The sequence below is a fragment of the Corythoichthys intestinalis genome, chromosome 3 (assembly GCF_030265065.1).
Source record: "Corythoichthys intestinalis isolate RoL2023-P3 chromosome 3, ASM3026506v1, whole genome shotgun sequence".
Lineage (NCBI taxonomy): Eukaryota > Metazoa > Chordata > Actinopteri > Syngnathiformes > Syngnathidae > Corythoichthys > Corythoichthys intestinalis.
In genome coordinates this window covers 38,165,309-38,185,689 of record NC_080397.1, presented here as the reverse complement: position 1 = coordinate 38,185,689, position 20,381 = coordinate 38,165,309, and the positions used below count along the sequence as shown (strand labels likewise).

General features: G+C 41.4%; 2 protein-coding genes across 2 annotated transcripts; both read left to right on the top strand.

Moving 5' to 3' along the window:
• The first annotated feature begins 6 nt into the window (after positions 1 to 6).
• On the top strand, positions 7 to 19,817 carry upb1 (ureidopropionase, beta). The gene is made up of 10 exons (XM_057831772.1): positions 7 to 338; positions 4,336 to 4,507; positions 4,584 to 4,671; positions 4,746 to 4,840; positions 4,979 to 5,137; positions 5,217 to 5,386; positions 17,640 to 17,721; positions 17,790 to 17,832; positions 19,361 to 19,515; positions 19,580 to 19,817. The coding sequence occupies exons 1-10, from the start codon at positions 235 to 237 to the stop codon at positions 19,661 to 19,663; spliced, it is 1,152 nt and encodes a 383-aa protein (XP_057687755.1). The 5' UTR covers positions 7 to 234; the 3' UTR covers positions 19,664 to 19,817.
• On the top strand, positions 7,209 to 17,471 carry LOC130913275 (uncharacterized). Its single transcript, XM_057831747.1, has one exon. It carries the CDS (start codon positions 7,691 to 7,693, stop codon positions 14,138 to 14,140), a length of 6,450 nt encoding a protein of 2,149 aa, XP_057687730.1. The 5' UTR covers positions 7,209 to 7,690; the 3' UTR covers positions 14,141 to 17,471.
• Positions 19,818 to 20,381: the final 564 nt, after the last annotated feature.

Below are 20,381 nucleotides of genomic sequence, written 5' to 3'. Positions count from 1 at the left end.
GAAGTAAGAAGAATATTGGGTTCTCTTGTTGAAAATGGAAGATATGTTGTTTTATTCCAGTCATCTGGTTTATAAAAAAAAAATCCTCTCCAAGTCAGTCAATAGCAAACTTTGCAAAGAGAAGAGGTGTGTCAGTATGATGTAACGCTGACGATGATTTACAAAAAAAAAAAAAAAAAAAGTAGAAGAAACTATCAGTTTTGACAGTGCTAAAGCCTAAAAGGATCTACGAAAATGTCAGCGGGCCAGTTTGAATCGCTGGAGACAACTCTGGAGACCTACATTCCAGAAGCTGACCTGAAGGAGGTCAAACGCATCTTGTATGGCAAGGAGACCAAGTAAGTAGAAAGATTGCTGTCATTATTTCCATTTTTATGTTATTCTGACTCCTATGTTCATGGTCAATTATTTATTCAGATGAGTGAAGTGGACTTTGGTCATTTTGCTAAAGTGTGATCTTTGCCCCTTTTCCACTTGTCTAAATAGCTGGTTTTCCACAAGGCAAACATGAAAAGTTTACACGGTCAGTTGTGGTTATTGTTGTTGGATTAAATTGAAAAAAAAAAAAAAGTCCAAACTCAAATACTACACATTATAAAACGGGTGCACACACAACTGAATCACACGGACATCAAAATATCTGGAAAAAATTAAATGTTTTTGTCAAACATTTCAAAAAGACAATACAGAGTACCTACATAATATAAGTGCAGTCATTGACTACAGTAAGCAGGCCAGTACTTCATTTTTTTTGTTTTTTTGTTTGATTTTTCCCCAAGCGGCAGCAGGCCATCATCCTAACAAATGTAAGCCGCATACCGTCACAGAGATGATGATGAGACTTACAGCTTTCGGGAGCAAAAGAGTAGATAAATAGATGTCACGCGTTTCCATTTATTAATATGTAAAGCAGCAGGTCTAAGCAACGTGCCTACAGTGGTATGAAAAAGTATCTGAATCTTTTGGAATTTTGAATAAAATCATCAAATGTCAAAATCACACAGATGTAAAAACAGTGTCTGCTTTAACTAAAACCACCCAAACATTTATAGGTTTTCATATTTTAATGAGGATAGCATGCAACAATGACATCAGGGGGGAAAATAAGTAAGTGCACCTTCTGCCTAAGGAGACTTAGGCAATGTCCACACCAAGCAGTTTTTTTTGTTTTTTTTTTAAACCGAGGATCCTGCCCTATTACGTTGGGAAAAAAACATTGCGTTCACACCTGCACGTTTGTAAAAACAAAACAAAAAAAATTTCCACAGCCAACCAATTTCATTCATTTTTAAGTACATTTATAACAATAAAATAATTATCCATAATACCATTCTTCAATAAGAGGCACAGCAAGAGTTTATAAAAAACAAAAAATAGAAGCAAAAAAGCGCCTGACTAATTTACTCCAAATGGAAACATTGGTCTCATATGTGACCTGAGGACAAAGTTTGTTGCAGTCAGTGACGTTTCCAGATAAATCTTCGATTATCAGTGTCCACATGATGGCGCCACAAACGCAGAATTCACACTTCTTCACTTTCCCCGTCGTTCTGAAGAACCCTGGTTTAAATGTACGCGTGCGTGTGGATGATAGGCCAAACTGTAGAAAAATGTCTTGTTTTTGCCAAATATCCTGCTACATGTGGACTTGGCCTTATAGAGCAATTGAAACCAATTTTTACCGACCAATTTAAGTCAGGTGTGTGCCCGATAACTTGATGAGTGGTTTAAAGCTGCATGCCCACTATAAAACACACACCTGGTAAGAATTGTCTTGATGAGAAGCATTGTCTGATGTGCATCATGGCTTGGATAAAAGAGCTGTCTGAAGACCTGCGATCAAGGATTGTTGATTTGTATAAAGCTGGGAAAGGATACAAAACCATCTCTAAAAGTCTGGATGTTCATCAATCGACAGATATGTTGTCTACAAATGGAGTTTGGCACTGCTGCTTCTCTCACAAGGAATGGCCGTTCACCAAAGATGATGTCAAGAGTTCGGTACAGAATACTCAGAGAGGGAAAAAAGAACCCGAGAGTGTCTGTTAAAGACTTAAAGAAATCACTGGCACAGTCCAATATCTCTGTGCACACATCAACTACATGTAAAACTATGGCCAAGAATGTTGTTCATGGGAGGACTCAACGGTATGTTGTGCTCATTGACGCATTTACGTCATCGATGACCTCGACCAGACGGCTCTAACATGTACTCTAATTTTCGCACTATAAGGCGCATCTGACTATAAGCCACAGCACACCAAATTTGGCACAAAAACAGCATTTGTTCATAGATAAGCCGCACTGGACTATAAGCCGCAGCTGTCCTCACTGTATCATGGGATATTTACACCAAAAGATAATTAACCGGTACAACCTTATTTGACAGCTGCATCATACGACCGACTGTCATAAGACCAAATGAACCATCATTAAACTTTGAACTAATTACTGCAAAGCTTTATCGCTTCAAGAAGCTTCATTTGGCCATCACTGCTCCTTTGGGGGAGACAGTCAACCTCTGCTGCCACCTGCTGTTGACTGTTGTCATCCAACATGCCTCTTAGCATGCGTTGCAGCGCTACAGATGTAAATAACAATCAAAAATCATGTTCTGTGCTAAATATTTCTTCAGTTACTGTTCCAATTGTTTCATCAATTGCTAGTTATGGTATTGCTAACACTTTATTTGACAGTGGTGCCATAAGACTGTCATTACACAATCATAATTATGACATGTCTCTGTCCTGAGCATTCATGAATGCTTATAACAGATGTCATTAAGTGTTATCCGGCAAATGATCTCACTTTTGAATGGAATGAATGCAAAAGATCCAAGATGGACAAAAATTGAGTTAGTGACATAATTTGCCAAATGACACTTAATGACATAAGCATTCAGTAATGTCCATGATAGTGTCATGTCATAATTTTGATGATCTTATGACAGTCTTCTGACACCGCTGTCAAATAAAATCACCTAAAAAAATCATCAAATAAGCCGCATCGGACTATAAGCCACAGGTATCAAAATGAAGGAAAAAAGTAGCGGTTTATAGTCCGAAAATTACGGTATATATACAGTGAGGAGCAGAAGTATTTGCCCCCATTGTGATTTTGCAAGTTCACCCACTTAAAAAACAGGTAGAGGTCTGAAATTTCAATCATAGATGCATTTCAGACATACTCTAATTAAAAAAAAAAAAAAAAATCCAGAACTCACATTGTATGGTTTTCAACCATTTATTTGTAATTTACTGGGGTTCAGAAGTACTTTTAGCCCTGAGAAAACCAGTGCTAATATTAAGTGCAGAAGCATGTTAGCAATTACAGTGCTCAGACGCTTTTTGTGGTTTTTCAACAGGTTTTCACTTATGGTAACAGGGAATGTGGCCCATTCCTCCACACAAATCTTCTCTAGATCTGTCAGGTTTCGGTGCTTTCGTTGAGAAATCCCCTCCACCCAAAGAATTTCTATTGGATTGAGGTCTGGAGACTGGCTAGGCCACTCCAGAACCTTCACAAGGGGTGCAAATGCTGTACTTCTTCTCCTCATTGTATAATTACGTGTGTAAATTCATTACACATTAAGAGAAATCATTCAAACCTGTATTTTTGCGATTTGAATAATTATGGTTCATACATAATGAAAACCTAAATTCCCATTAGAATAGAAAAAAAATTAAATTGCTTTCAGGTCATCTAAATTGTTGGATCTGATTGGTCTCTCATCTTCCTTTTGACAAGGACCTGTAAAATTCCTATGACGTTTAGGTGAAGAGAGATTGCTGGCTAATCAAACAAAGCATTGTAATTAAATCAGATTTTGGTACTTTAAGTAATATGGGCAGTTGCAAGTTGCTGCTGGAAAATAAAATATGCACCTCTATACAATTTGTCAGTAGAGGGAAACATGAAGTCGTCTAGAATTTTTCGATAGATGTATTAAATGCAGGTTTCAGAAAACAGTAGCACTAGCCCATGACATGACCCCAAATAACTGACTTTGGAAACCTAACCCTGGACTTCAAGCAACCTCAGTACTTCCTTGTGTAGCTCCCCCCAAATTCTTGAAAGATTTTCCTTGACAATCCTCACAAAGATGCCATTATCCATGTTGCTGGTGCAGCTATTACCACTTTCAACTTCCAATACATTTTCTGCTTATACGTTTGGATTCACCATTCCTTAACTATTTTCTTTCTTCCTAAAATTTTGTAGCCTGTTTTCTGGACATTTGTTAAGTCATAGGTCTTCCCCATGATTCCTCCTGACCTGGACTAAGAGACCATTTAAGGGCCAAAGAAACCATGTGTAATGTCCTCTATATTTCAGGTTGCTGGACCTCCCATCATGTGCACTGGAGGCTGCACAAGCAGCTGATTTTGAGTTGAAAGGCTACAGCTTTGAAGCTACTGAGGAGCAGCTGAGGCTCCCCAGAAGGATCCGAGTGGGGCTTATTCAGCACCACATTGTTCTGCCCACAGATGCGCCCATTCTGGACCAGGTCAGGGAGTAAAAGGGATAACCACAACACATACTGCATTTCACTGAAATCACACATCACAGTTCCTTTCCAACAGGTCAACGCTATGCACAACAGGATTGGTCAAATAGTCGAAGTGGCAGCTATGTGTGGCGTGAACATCATCTGCTTTCAGGAAACTTGGAGTAAGTCTGACTGTGAATTTGTGCATCCTTTTTATAATTTCAACTGTCCTGACTGATGATGTTGCTGACTGCAGCAATGCCGTTTGCTTTCTGCACCCGTGAGAAAGAACCATGGACAGAATTTGCAGAGTCTGCTGAAAATGGAAATACAACACATTTCTGCCAAGAGGTGACCCAACAGATTGATCACATATTTACTGACAAACAGTATTGGGATTTCAGAGTTGATTAATTAACCAGAAATTGATGCTACAAGACGTGTATGTTTGGTTCAGTCAGTGAGCGTAATGGATAATTCTCTTGCTAGTTGGCCAAAAAATACAACATGGTGATTGTTTCTCCAATTCTGGAGCGCGACGAAATGCATGACACTCTGTGGAACACGGCAGTGGTGATATCCAACTCTGGAAATGTGCTAGGGAAGAGCAGGAAGAATCACATCCCCAGAATTGGGGACTTCAATGAGGTCAGCATGCTCATTCTTTTACTTTCCCTGTTCCAATGTACATTTTTGCAAAAACTGCCTTTTTTTTCTTTGCTCTTAGTCAACATATTATATGGAAGGTGACACTGGCCACACGGTGTTCCAGACGCAATTTGGGAAGATAGCCATCAATATCTGCTACGGGCGCCATCACCCCCTTAATTGGTTTATGTACAGTATGAATGGAGCTGAGATTATCTTTAACCCGTCAGCTACTGTTGGTGCCCTAAGGTAGGCAAGCCAGAAGAATATCTGAGAATCTAATTGTTCATATTAAGTAATATCACAGTAATCAAGATGAGAAGCTCTGGCTCTAGAGCAGTACTTCTCAAATAGTAGGGCGGGCCCCCCTAGGGGGGCGCAGAGCAACGCTAGAGGTGGCGCATGTGACCTTGGGGAATATACACTCACCGGCCACTTTATTAGGTACACCATGCTGGTAACGGGTTGGACCCCCTTTTGCCTTCAGAACTGCCTCAATTCTTCGTGGCATAGATTCAACAAGGTGCTGGAAGCATTCCCCAGAGAGTTGGGTCCATCTTGACATGATGGCATCACACAGTTGGTGATTTGAGTGACTTTGAACATGGCATGGTTGTTGGTGCCAGAAGGGCTGGTCTGAGTATTTCAGAAACTGCTGATCTACTGGGATTTTCACGCACAACCATCTCTAGGGTTTACAGAGAATGGTCCGAAAAAGAAAAAATATCCAGTGAGCGGCGGTTCTGTGGGCGGAAATGCCTTGTTGATGCCAGAGGTCAGAAAAGAATGGCCAGACTGGTTCGAGCTGATAGAAAGGCAACAGTGACTCAAATAACCACCCGTTACAACCAAGGTAGGCAGAAGAGCATCTCTGAACGCACAGTACAGTGTTTCCCACCAATGAAAGAGACTGTGGCGGGCCGCCACAGTCTCGTTTGGGCCCGCCACAGTCTCGTTTGCGCCCCCCCCCCCCCCGCCGAAAAAAAAAAAAAAAAGATACTAATCAGATGCGTCAGTCAGGCGATTACACAGCTGTAGCCCACTCCACTCTACTACCCGCGCGAGTGAGAGCAGCATTTTAGAGTAGTATTTTATTTATTTATTTATTCATTTAAGAGACGCAAGGGGAACGAGTAGGAAGAATGGGAGAACGAGCGAGATAGCGAGAGATAGCGGTCGCATGTCGTAGCAGCCCGCTGTTATTTTGTTATTGTTTTTCTTTATTATTGTTACAACAATCAAGTGGGTAAGCAAATACAGACTTCTCTCCTTCTTCCCCATATCCGGGGCATTACAATAGTTTGGATCGGACTTTTCGGCGAAAGTGAGCGGTGGACGGCCGTCTTGGACGGAAAGCAAACTTTGATTGAACTTGCGCAGAGAGGCGGGGCCCAAAATAAAGCCTTGCTCTATTTTCAGAGCGTTGGTCACTGTAGAAGCCATATTCACTGTCACAATTGAGTGCATCAATGCGTTTATTTTGAAACTGTGTTATTGTTTTTGCCACCAGGGGGCACCACCAATGTCATTAGGTATTTTACTATAAAGGTGCGCCTAGAGAGCCACTGTTAATTAGTGCACCTGGTGGACACACGGTTTTTACCATAGGACCATAGCACGCCGTAGCATGAGCTGCATTGGAAAGTGGACTGTTTGCTGAATGACTGGAATAAATCACCAAACTAAAACCATCCATGTGGGCAGTTCATTGCCGGTATAGCCTATGCGTACATTCAGGTTCCGAAGGTGTACTCAGTATTGGCTTGATTTTGAGTTTGCTAAAATGCCAGTACATTAAGTAAAAACCGTGTCCTGTGAACATCCAAGATTAAGGAAATAAGTAAACCCACGTCCTGCGAACCTCTAAGATTGAGGAGAGAAGCAAGAAACTTCATTGTGCACGAAGATCGTTTTTGATCGCCATTCATTGTGACGAGGGAATCCCGGAAATCAAGTCTTCGAAGGGGATTCGCGTTGCTGACGTCACAATTGTTTGAAGGAGGATTCGCGGACATCGAACCCACCAACTATCAGCGCAACACTTGCAACAAAGTGTCAAGACGGGGTAACGTACACCGAAATTAAATACGGCTGTATTGGAAAACGGCTTACAACTATTGGAGTTGACTTTGACGTGTGGCGATGCACCCGTTTGATTGACATTCTACGGTGCTTTGTGTTGCTTCGAACTTTTTTGACGTTGACATTCCGCTCGTCTAATTGGTAGACTTACGGATTGCCTTCCTTCCGCGTTAATATCATCGCGCGGGCTGTTCACAAGGACAATAGCTGGACATTTAGGCGCAGATCGCGAAATGAGCGTTTTAATGACAGCTAACGGAGTTGTTCCGGTGTTCATTCATATTGATTGTTGAGTCATTCATTAATGCGTGTTAGTGCTGGGCGATTATTTAATGCATTTAAGTGTGGTTTTGTTCATTTGCTGTACTATTTTTCATTGCATTTGCTATGTGGTTTATGTGCAATGTCATCCAATATTTATTGATGGTACATTTTCATGCATGATTGTGTGTTAAAGGGAAAGTGCACAAAATGTCTGAGGGTTCTAAAACACAAAATGAACACGCTCCACAGCATGAAAAAAGGGTTCCTAAAATGACAGAAAAGGCTCTTATTAATTTTATTGAAAAATGTCAGGTAGAAAGGCAGTCACAATGCAAAAAGGCAACTGCTTCAATGGAAAATCTCAAAGTGCTAATGGACGCAGTTGAGAATGTTTCTGAAGTTCAAACGCAGTTGAACATTATGATGAAGTGCTTAAAAGATGCTCAGGAAAATCATGACTCACTACTGAAATTAAATATTCCTCCTGATCAAGCTGCTTTACAAAATCAATGGTTTGAGAAAAAAAGAACACTTTATTTTGGATTCATGGAAAAAGTGAAAGCTTGGCTTTGCGATGTTGGGCAACCACGTGAGGAAGTATTTCATAACGACCCAATTAAAGATGGTGGAATTACAGATCAAGAGGAAGGAGCCAGAGTCCAAGATTCTCTCAAGCTAGGAGACAGTGCTTCAGTTCTATCTTCAAACCAAAGTCAAAATTCCAAATCTTCATCCACAACATCTTCACAAAAGGCTTCAATTACATCTTCAAAACAAAGTCAAAAGTCCAAATCTTCATCCACAACATCTTCACAGAAGGAGCGCATCAAAGCTGAAGCTGAGAAGGCAGCTCTCATTGAACGTGTTGCTGCTTTGAAGAGGATGCATCAATTGGAAGTGGAGGAACAAAATTTGAGGAGACAAAAGGAACAATTGGCACTGGAGACTGAATTGGCAGCATTTAATGCTAAAATCAATGTTTTTGAGGAGAACGCATCACTGAGCTCCCGAAGTTCGTATGGAAGGAGCTCCAAAGTTCTGAAGGCCAACGCAAACATTTTAAATCCCGGTGCGGCTGAATTTTGTCCAAAGGAAAGGAAGTCAGTTATTGATTGCTCAGCAGCGCCCCCGTTGGTAGTTCGTCCAAAGGAAAGGAGAACAGTTGTGCCTGATGATAGCGCTGTAGCGTCCTCGTTGGTCGTTCGTCCAAAGGAAAGGAGGACAGCCATGATTGATGATTGTGCTGCAGCGCCCCCATTGGCGGTCAACATAAATGACCAGATAGAGCTCTCACAGCCAAATTATGATGGGCCATTCATTGATCAAAAGCCGCATAATGTATATAATATGGGAAATGCTTCTCAGGTTATTGGTCTCCCTGCATTTCCAGCCCAGTCAGGAGGGCACAGGCAGAAAATGCCCACATTTCAAACACATGCAAGTCGTAATTCTGTGGGGCATGACACTCAGCTGAAGCCCATGGTTCATACCCAATCACAGGGAACCTTTAATCAATCTTCTTCTCCGCAAGCTGTCAATCAAAATGACATTTTCAACATTATGCAAAGGCAAAATGACATTACTACCTTAATGATACAACAAAGTCTAGCTTCTGCTCTCCCACCACGACAAATTCACATTTTTGATGGGGACCCCCTTCAATATCATGCGTTCATGCGAGCATTTGAAAATGGAGTCAAAGATAAGTCCAACAATTACAGTGACTGTTTACATTTTCTCGAGCAATACACAAGAGGCTTGCCAAGGGAAATTGTGCAAAGTTGCCAGCATTTACCTCCTGACCAGGGGTACCAAAGGGCAAAAAATCTTCTTATGGAGCACTTTGGCAATGAGTATAAAATCAGCTCTGCCTACATGAACAAAGCTTTCAGCTGGACGCCTATCAAACGGGAGGATATCAAGGCTCTACAGGCTTTTGCCTTATTTCTTCGTGGGTGTTGTAATGTGACGGAGCAGATCCAGCACATGAAAGACTTGGATATGCCGTCAAATATGAGGACCATAGTGCTGAAGTTGCCCTACAATATGCGGGAAAGGTGGAGAAACGCTGCGTGTGATTTGATGGAGCACTCTGGGCGAAGGGTTATGTTCAGTGATTTGGTGGCATTTATTGAAAAGCAAGTTAGGACAGCCACAGATCCACTTTTTGGCAACATTCAAGATACCCACACTGCTGCCTCGAGTAAAAGCTCAACTCCATACCAGATAAAGGATCTGAAGGAGCGCAAACAAAGCAGTTTCGCCACAAATTTGTCTGCGTCACAAACCTCCCCTCGTACTTCCCAATGCTGCATGTTTTGTAAAAAGAGTGGTCACTCATTGGACAAGTGCACTCATTTTAAAGGAAAATTGCACAGTGACAAGATCAGCTTCATCAAGGAGAAAGCAATCTGTTTTGGCTGCCTCAAGGAGGGACATGTTAGCAAAGACTGCAATAATCGATTGGAGTGTGATGTGTGCCGTCAAAAGCATCCTGGAGTTCTGCACATCAAGCAGCTCGTTAAAAGAACAGTTCAACAAGTAAAAGACACGCAGCCACAACAGGATGACCCCAAGGAACCAGCAATCACCGTTGAAACTGTTGCATCTCAGACATGTGGTCATATTGGGGCCGGTTTTGAGGATGATTGCATCTTTTCTATTGTACCAGTCCAAGTTAAAGCCAAAAAGAGTGATGTTGTGCTACAAACATATGCCTTTTTGGATCCTGGTAGTTCAGGAACATTTTGTACAGAAAGCCTCATTCAGCGGTTGAACATGAGGAAACGAAGAACTAATTTGTTGCTGCGTACCTTGGGACAGGAAAAAATAATTGCCAGTCATGTCGTATCCGGCCTGGAGGTGTCAGGATTGGACGACAATGATTTCATTGACTTGCCTGATGTTGTTACCCAGACACGCATGCCTGTGTCCCACCACAATATTCCCAGGCAAGATGATGTGGATAAATGGCCATATCTCAGCGATGTCAAGCTCCAACAAATTGATTCAAATATCGACCTTCTCATTGGTACTAATGCATCAAAAGTAATGGAACCATGGGAAATCATAAACAGTCAAGGAGATGGTCCCTATGCTGTAAGGACCAAAGTTGGATGGGTGCTCAATGGCCCACTTCGAGCTGGCAATGACAGGAGGAGTAGCCATGTTAGTTCCACAATTACTGCGAATCGAATATCCCTGGTACACATTGAGGAAATGATGATTCAGCAGTATAACCATGATTTTAATGAGACAACTTTAAAGGAACAACCTGAAATGTCAAGAGAAGACATCAAGTTCATGGACATAATGCACAGCTCCTCAGTGTTGAAGGATGGTCATTATTACTTGGACCTACCTTTCAGAAATGCCAACCCCATCATGCCAAACAATCGCAGCATTGCCGAACAGCGCCTCATGAGCCTGAAAAGGAAGTTTGGAAAAAATGAGGTCTTTCGAGAGGAGTACGTAGCATTTCTCACCGATGTCATCGATCAAGGTTATGCTGAAATTGTACCAGAGGGTCAACTGAGACAAGAGGATGGAAAGCAGTGGTATATTCCACATCATGGAGTTTATCACCCTCGAAAAGGAAAGTTGAGAGTGGTGTTCGACTGCGGAGCAATGTACAAGGGGATGTCACTCAACTGCCAGCTTCTACAGGGACCTGATCTCACAAACTCACTAATTGGAGTTTTGCTCAGATTCAGACAGGAATCTGTGGCGTTGATGGCTGATATCCAGGCAATGTTCCATCAAGTGAAAGTGTCAGAAAAGGACGTCAATTTCCTTCGGTTTCTGTGGTGGCCCCAGGGAAATACAGAACACCCTCCAGTTGAATACCGAATGACTGTCCACCTGTTTGGTGCTGTATCCTCGCCAAGCTGTGCGAATTATGCACTGAGGAAAACTGCAGATGATCATGCAGGTCAGTTTCCAGCAGAAGTGGTTGCTACAGTCAAAAACAATTTTTATGTTGATGACCTTCTGAAGTCCTTGTCTTCTGAGAAGGAGGCAATTCAGATGGTGCAGAACCTAACTGCGCTCTGCCAGAGAGGTGGTTTTAATCTTTCCAAGTGGATAAGCAACAGTCGATCAGTGCTGACAACAATCCCACAAGAGAACAGAACAAATGGAATAAAGGAGCTGGATTTGGAACGGGAGAGTCTACCATTGGAGCGAGCTCTCGGATTGCAATGGTGTGTTGAAAGCGACCAGTTCATGTTCAGGACCACCACCAAGGAAAAAACACAGACCAGGAGAGGAATCCTATCAGTGGTCAGTTCACTTTATGACCCGCTGGGATTTCTAGCACCCTTCACTCTGTCAGCCAAGTTGTTGCTGCAGGAGTTGTGCAAACGACGCCACACCTGGGATGAGTACATTCCTCCATATTTCTCTCAGCAGTGGTCAGAGTGGCTCAACGACTTGGAGAGGATGACAGAGTTCAAGGTGAATCGGTGTTTCAAGCCCAAGAACTTTGGAAAGACCATCAAGGCAAGACTGCATCATTTCTCTGACGCTAGTCAAGATGGCTATGGCACAGTGTCTTATCTGAGGCTAGAGAATGCTGTTGGAAGGCTGCACGTCGCATTCATTTTGGCCAAAGCCAGAGTCGCGCCACTGAAACAGACGACAATCCCTCGGCTGGAACTCACAGCTGCTGTTCTAGCAGTGAAGCTTGATGCAATGCTGCAAAAGGAGTTGGAACTCAAGTTGGAGAAGTCCACATTTTGGACAGACAGCACTACAGTGCTTAAGTACATTAGCAACGAAACCAAGCGTTTCCACACCTTTGTTGCCAATAGGACTGCGGCCATAAGAGAGGCTACAAGTGTGGAACAGTGGCGGTACATTGGTACCAAAGACAATCCAGCGGATGATGTTTCACGAGGCATGAAAGGCGCCGACTTTCTGATGAACAAAAGGTGGAGTAATGGACCAAAATTTCTATCAACGTCAGAAGAGGATTGGCCAGACTCTGACTCCAAGCTCCAACCGATTGCTGAGGATGATCCGGAGATTAAAAGAGACTTGACAGCCAATGCCATTATCATGAAGACATATGAGAACTACACTTACCAGCTAATGAATTACTTTTCGACATGGCGGAAGCTGAAAACTGCAGTAGCCTGGTTTTTAAGAGTCAGGCATTGTCTGAGGCTGTTGCATCAGAAGAGGACTGAAACCCATGCTGCTGTCTGCAAAGTTGAAAAGGATCTTCATAAACAAACAGAAGAAGTCACAAAGAGAATGCAAGTCTTCAAGAGGACACTCGGTGGGCAATACCTGCACCCCGAAGACCTCGCCAAGGCAGAAAAGACGATATTGTGCTTTGTACAAGGACTGAAATTTGAGAAAGAAATTGCCACGCTGAAGAGCGGTATCACTCTCAAGAAGGACAGCCAGCTTTATAAGTTGGATCCTGTGCTGGACGATGGACTCCTGCGAGTTGGTGGCCGTGTTAGGAGATCCTCAATGCCGGAGGAAACCAAGCACCCGATTATCCTGACCAAAGATTTTCATGTATCTACACTCATTCTTCGCCACATCCATCAGCAGTTGGCACATGGAGGGAGGAATCATGTGTTGAGCCACCTTAGGAAGAAATACTGGATCACAAACGCCAATTCTGCAATAAGAAAGGTCATTTCTGAGTGTGTCACTTGCAAACGCCAACGAGGAAAGATCGGTGACCAAAAAATGGCTGATCTGCCAAAGGAAAGAGTCTTACCTGACGTAGCCCCATTCACCAACGTGGGGGTGGACTACTTTGGTCCAATCAACGTCAAGAGGGGACGGAATATTCTAAAGAGGTACGGAGTGATCTTCACATGTCTGACAAGCAGAGCCATGCATCTTGAAGTGGCGTACAGTCTGGATACAGACTCCTGTATAAATGCTGTGAGAAGGTTTATCTGCAGAAGAGGACCAGTGTCTAGTATTCGGTCTGACAATGGGACAAACTTTGTAGGAGCCAACAGAGAACTAAAAGAGGCTCTGACTGCTTTTAACCATAACAAGATGCAAGGTGCCTTACTGCATGAAGGTGTAACATGGAACTTTAACCCCCCTGCAGCTTCCCATCATGGCGGGGTGTGGGAACGTCTAATACGCATGGTGAGGAAAGTACTCGAGTCTGTTCTGCATCAGCAAATCCTTGATGATGAAGGTTTGCAAACAGTCCTTTGTGAGGCAGAAGCCATCCTGAATAGCAGACCCATCACTACCATTTCAGAGCAGCCAGACGATCTTGAAGCCCTCACACCAAACCACATACTTCTCTTGAAAGGAAAGCCAGTTTTACCTCCTGGGTTATTTGAGAAGAAAGATCTATACATCAGAAGGCGGTGGAAGCAGGTGCAGTATATGGCTGACCTCTTCTGGACCAGATGGATTTCTGAGTACTTGCCTATGATGCAAGAAAGGCAGAAATGGTCCATGCAAAGGAGAAATCTAGTCCCGGGAGATATTGTCGTAATTGCGGATGCAACTGCTCCCAGAGGCTCGTGGATGCTTGGAAGGGTCGTGGAGGCCAAACCTGATGCCAGAGGGCTGGTACGTACTGTGCGGCTGCAGACGAAGACCAGTGTATTGGAACGACCTGTAACAAAGCTGTGTCTACTATTGGAGGCAACAGATGAAAAGGACTGATTAAGAATGCAAGAGCAGAGGAGTTGATCAAAAACTTAAGAAAACTCAATTTAGCTAAAAGAAAAATTAAAAAAAAAAAAAAATAGGGGTGTTAGGTTTCATTGAATATATTATTTTGAGTTTAAATGGCTTCTTTAAATATTTCGGGTAATTGTGGAGTGTAACGCACAATTAGGGGCCGGAGTGTAGAAGCCATATTCACTGTCACAATTGAGTGCATCAATGCGTTTATTTTGAAACTGTGTTATTGTTTTTGCCACCAGGGGGCACCACCAATGTCATTAGGTATTTTACTATAAAGGTGCGCCTAGAGAGCCACTGTTAATTAGTGCACCTGGTGGACACACGGTTTTTACCATAGGACCATAGCACGCCGTAGCATGAGCTGCATTGGAAAGTGGACTGTTTGCTGAATGACTGGAATAAATCACCAAACTAAAACCATCCATGTGGGCAGTTCATTGCCGGTATAGCCTATGCGTACATTCAGGTTCCGAAGGTGTACTCAGTATTGGCTTGATTTTGAGTTTGCTAAAATGCCAGTACAGTCACAGTAAAGTATTTATTAGTTCAAGCAGAGTAAAATGATACATATTCACGGTACAAGAACGTCGTTTCCGTGTCCATCGATTGGTAAGAAAAGGCTGTTTGTACGAGTGACGTGTGGGCGCTCCCGTCGGGGGGACATTTCGCGTGGAGTGGCTATTTTTCGGCACAACACCGACGCGCCAACTTCAGACAATTACGGCTGACGAAAGTTGGATAAATGCGCCCCCCCCGCCCCCCCAATTTCGCGAGCTCTGGGACACTCGAAAAATGACTCTCATACCTCTCCTTGCTAAGTTAATGGTACCTCGATGTGCGTTTGTGTGGAAATTTAGTTCACGAACAACGGGGAAAAAACTATCCACCTTCTCACCGAATCAAGAAAAACTTTACACGGCCATTCCCCCAGTCCTGTAAATGGGTCAGTTGACAGAAGGACTGTTATTGTTGTGGTAATGTAGTACTTATGAGGGTCAAATAAAAAGGAAAAAGGAGGGCTACGACGGCGGTCTGAAACCCGCGGCTCTTGGGCCGCATGCGGCTCTTTAGTGCTGCTTCGGAGCTTTTTTTTTTTTTTTTAAATGGAAAAAGATGGGGAAGGGAAATATATTTTTTGTTTTAAAAGGATTTCTAGGAGGACAAACATGATACAAACATTCTTTCAATTCATTAATATTGTAATGAAGTTAAACTTGTGGTGTCATCGTACAACAGAGTAGTCACGTGGTTCGCTATAGGATCCACTGCAGGGAAAATAAACATTTAATCATGAAGGCTAATTATGTATTTCTAGCCAACTTATTCATTTTTATAGTAGGCTAATATAGCTAGTATTGATAATTATAAGGCTTGTACAAGGCTTTTAATTTTTTGCTGCTCCAGACATACTGTATCAGTTTTTTTTTGTTTTTTTTGGGGGGGGTCAAATATGGCTCTTTCAACAGTTTGGGTTGCCAACCCTGAGTCACTACGAGATGTAAGTCGTACTATTGCTACGAGAAAAAAAGTCGCATTATTACATAGGGTAACGTAGCTGTAATCAGCAACGCATTTTACATACATGTACAGTAGCTGAGAGCTATAACATTAGCCTAGCTAATGAAATATTTCAAATATATCTTTGTTATGGTTCTTCTTGGGGGAAAAAAATAATGAAAAAAAAAAAAATTCGCCGTGGCACGACATGGTGTGGCTGTCCGACTCCGATGCAGCCCACCACCACAGTTTCGAAAAATCCTATGGTCAGAGAGCCTCCCACCACAGTCTCCTAGAATCCTGTGGGAAACACTGCAGTACGTCGAACTTTGAGGCAGATGGGCTACAGCAGCAGAAGACCACGCCGGGTGCCACTCCTTTCAGCTAAGAACAGGAAACTGAGGCTACAATTTGCACAGGCTCATCGAAACTGGACAATAGAAGATTGAAAAAAACGTTGCCTTGTCTGATGAATCTCGATTTCTGCTGCGACATTCGGATGGTAGTGTCAGAATTTGGCGTCCACAACATGAAAGCATGGATCCATCCTGCCTTGTATCAAGGGTTCAGGTTGGTGGTGGTGGTGTAATGGTGTGGGGAATATTTTCTTGGCACTCTTTGGGCCCCTTGGTACCAATTGAGCATCGTTGGAACGCCACAGCCTACCTGAGTATTGTTGCTGACCATGTCCATCCCTTCATGACCACAATGTACCCAACTTCTGATGGCTACTTTCAGCAGGATAACGCGCCATGTCATAAAGCTCGAATCATCTCAGACTGGTTTCTTGAACATGACAATGAGTTCACTGTACTCAAATGGCCCCCACAGTCACCAGATCTCAATCCAATAGAGCATCTTTGGGATGCGGTGGAACGGGAGATTCGCATCATGGATGTGCAGCCGACAAATCTGCACCAACTGTGTGATGCCATCATGTCAATATGGACCAAACTCTCTAAGGAATGCTTCCAGCACCTTGTTGAATCTATGCCACGAAGAATTGAAATGGTGTACCTAATAAAGTGGTCAATGAGTGTATTTTTTTGCTGTACTAGAATAAAGTGTAATTGCACATCCACTCAATGGATGGCAGTGGCACTCTCATTTTCAGTGTGTGTGCAGTATTTTTTAACCAAATGAGCACACAGCAAAGAGCAATTAAGATATGAAATGCTAAAATGAGGAAATATGACGAAGCGTATGTAGCATTTGGCTTTTGGCTTTGACTTATAATACAGCGGGAGATGAGGGAAGGCAGGTCTGTTTACATTGTTTAAAAATGTTTGCAGTGGACAGCAGGAATATTTTTTCAGCGAAAATGTGCCGAACATTGCCAACAATCGTCCCGCTTTTTCGGTGTTACATCAGTAAACCAGCGAGCACTGTTAGCATCATATAAGGGGGCATAACAAGTTGCTCAATGCAAAATAACCTGACATTATAGCAAAGGAGCTGATACTGCCTGCAGCAAAAATAAAAACTGCCCATCAGTCCAACGACACTGTCGTTTTTGTTGTTTCGGTCCAATTGTTTGGCAAATTGTCCTTTTGAGTTAATGTTGCTACTCAATTTGAATTTATTATTATTTATTGTTTTTATGAAATTTTATTTTTCAGCATCAAACGGTCAAAAAATGTATCGAGTGTCTTTTTCCAGTACGGATGTTTTTTTTTTTTTCACACTTTACAGTATTGTAAGTTGATCTATATTCCTTTTATGTTAAAATGGGCAAAATGTTATGCAGAGGTGTACTACTAATAATAAGAATTTTATAGACAAATGATACTATAGCATATTTACAGTGGCGGCAGAGATTTGGGGGGGGCGTGGAATGTTTACGTCTTCCTGGTGGGGGGGGGGGCGTAACAAAAAAATTGAGAAGCACGGCTCTAGAGTAACATTTGTTATTGTAGTTTACTACTGTGTTACAGTTTGTCATAACAGTTTATAATACTACTGTATATTTTTGCTCTAGTGAACCTATGTGGTCTATTGAGGCCAGGAATGCAGCCATTGCAAACCACTGTTTTACCTGCGCTATCAATCGAGTTGGGACAGTAAGTTAGCATGAGTTGCTATCTTGTGTTTGTTGTTGATATGAGTTGACATGCTTTGTTTCATGCAGGAGCATTTCAAAAGTGAATTTACATCTGGTGATGGAAAAAAAGGTAAATAACATTCATTGAAATTAACGGTCAAATATCAATGTTGGCCACAAAATCTGGCAATAAGTTTAAATCACACTTTTACCCGCTATGTTAAATGTAATTTGAAAGGGATTTATTGTATTTGTCAATGAAAGGACAACTGAGTGGATATTCACCAATAGTCACATTGGATATAAACTTATTATATTGATTATATACACAACAATTTTTTTGACAGTTTATAGTTATACTGTGCTGTTCTGTAACCAAAATCATAAGCGGAGTTTAAAGGGGGGCCAGGCCCCCCCTGGTGGCCGAAAAGTGTCATTCCATGTAATTGATTTACCTATATATATAAAAGTTGTAAAGCAATAAAGCAAACTACAAAAATGAATTAAATTAACAAAAAAAATTTTTTTTATAATAGGTCAAAATTATTTTTCGAACAGAGCATGTGACTCGCACCTTAGACGTTCATTTACTTTGCATATTAGTTTTAAAAAAATAGGGGAGGGCAATTTTATTTTTCAAAGGACTTTTTTCTTTGTTTGAAAATAGTTTTTTTTTTTTTTTTTTTTTTTGATTGAAGCAACTTTTTGGGGGATTGAATGATTTAGAGACAAATGTCCTACCCATAATATGGCCCAAATACAAAAAGGATTGCTAAAATGAAAGAACCTTTAAATTATAAGTTTTCAAATGCAACTATGTGAGTCTTAAATATTTTTTCGCATTCAAAAACTTTTTTTCTATGATTGAATTTTTTTCTTTTTGATTAAAGTGATTTTTTTTTTGTCTGAAAAAATAAATTTCTTGTTTGAAGCAACTTATTTTTTGATTGAATAATGAAGACACAAATGTCCTGGACAAAATGTGGCCCAAACACAAAACAACATTATTTCAATCAAAAAAGTTGCTTCAATCAAAAAAAAAAAAAAAAAAAAAAAAAAAAAAAAAAAAAACAACAACAAAAAAAAAAAATGACTGCAATAAAAAAAAAAATGTCAAAGAAAAAAAGCTTTCAAATGCATTTTTTTGAGTTTCAAATTTATTTTTGCATTCAAACACATTTCTTTTGAATACACAAATCTACCTCCATATGGCTCCGCCCAGTGGATACAATTTTTGATTGGGGTAACTACATTGGCACGACACCAGCGGGCGTAACATATTCAATGAATGACGATTTTGGCGAAAAGTATAGCTGTCCTAAGCAGCCTGAATTTGAATTCTCCTCAACAATGAAAACAAAACAAAAAAAACACTCATTTTCAACTTAATATTATAAATATTCTTGTAAGTTTATTTTATTGCTGACTCTGCTTTTTGGGGTCATCAACATGTTGTGCCCCCCCGGCCCAAAAGTCATACTCAGCCTATGACCAGAATAGCCTACATGACGTCGACATTGTGATTTTGACATTCACCCGAAGACTGCACGAGCCTTTCATGTTCATATTGTGGTAGAAGATTGTAGAACTCTGTAGCGAATCCTGTAAAATCAATGGGCTCCATTCATAGCGTACATTGCCTTTGGTGGTGTTTGCAGCTCACCATGACTTTGGCCACTTCTATGGATCCAGTTATGTAGCCGCTCCTGACGGAAGCCGCACCCCAGGGCTTTCTAGAACTCGTGATGGACTGCTGGTGGTAGAGATGGACCTCAACCTGAACCGCCAAATCAGTGACAAGTGGAGTTTCAAGGTAAACAAACTATAAATTGGAAACTATTCACTGATAGGTAATTATTTTTCCGTTTTTTCTGTAGATGACTGGGCGTTACCCCGAGTATGCCGATGCTCTCACCAAGGCTGTAAGACATGACTTCCAGCCTCAAATAGTCAAGGAATAGATTAAATCAAAAATTAAACAAAACTTCACCAAAGAAGTTCTCAACTGGTGTCAACATTTGGTCATTAGGTTCTGGCCTTTGTTAAAGAATCATGTTGTTTAAAAAAATGTCCTGTTTTTACACATTCTTGTGTAAATATATATATATATATATATATATATATATATATATATATATATATATATATATAGTGCCTTGCAAAAGTATTCGGCCCCCTTGAACCTTGCAACCTTTCGCCACATTTCAGGCTTCAAACATAAAGATATAAAATTTTAATTTTTTGTCAAGAATCAACAACAAGTGGGACACAATCGTGAAGTGGAACAACATTTATTGGATAATTTCAACTTTTTTAACAAATAAAAAACTGAAAAGTGGGGCGTGCAATATTATTCGGCCCCCTTGCGTTAATACTTTGTAGCGCCACATTTTGCTCCAATTACAGCTGCAAGTCGCTTGGGTTATGTTTCTATCAGTTTTGCACATCGAGAGACTGACATTCTTGCCCATTCTTCCTTGCAAAACAGCTTGAGCTCAGTGAGGTTGGATGGAGAGTGTTTGTGAACAGCAGTCTTCAGCTCTTTCCACAGATTCTCGATTGGATTCAGGTCTGGACTTTGACTTGGCCATTCTAACACCTGGATACGTTTAGTTTTGAAACATTCCATTGTACATTTGGCTTTATGTTTTGGATCATTGTCCTGTTGGAAGATAAATC

What these genes read in the sequence shown, in the direction of transcription:
- LOC130913275 (XM_057831747.1), top strand. Translation starts at nt 7,691, where the DNA reads ATGTCTGAGGGTTCTAAAACACAAAATGAACACGCTCCACAGCATGAA.
- upb1 (XM_057831772.1), top strand. Translation starts at nt 235, where the DNA reads ATGTCAGCGGGCCAGTTTGAATCGCTGGAGACAACTCTGGAGACCTAC. An exon ending in CTGCTTTCAGGAAACTTGGA is followed by an intron (nt 4,672 to 4,745) that starts GTAAGTCTGACT and finishes TGCTGACTGCAG; the next exon opens with CAATGCCGTTTGCTTTCTGC. An exon ending in GTGACAAGTGGAGTTTCAAG is followed by an intron (nt 19,516 to 19,579) that starts GTAAACAAACTA and finishes TTTTTTCTGTAG; the next exon opens with ATGACTGGGCGTTACCCCGA.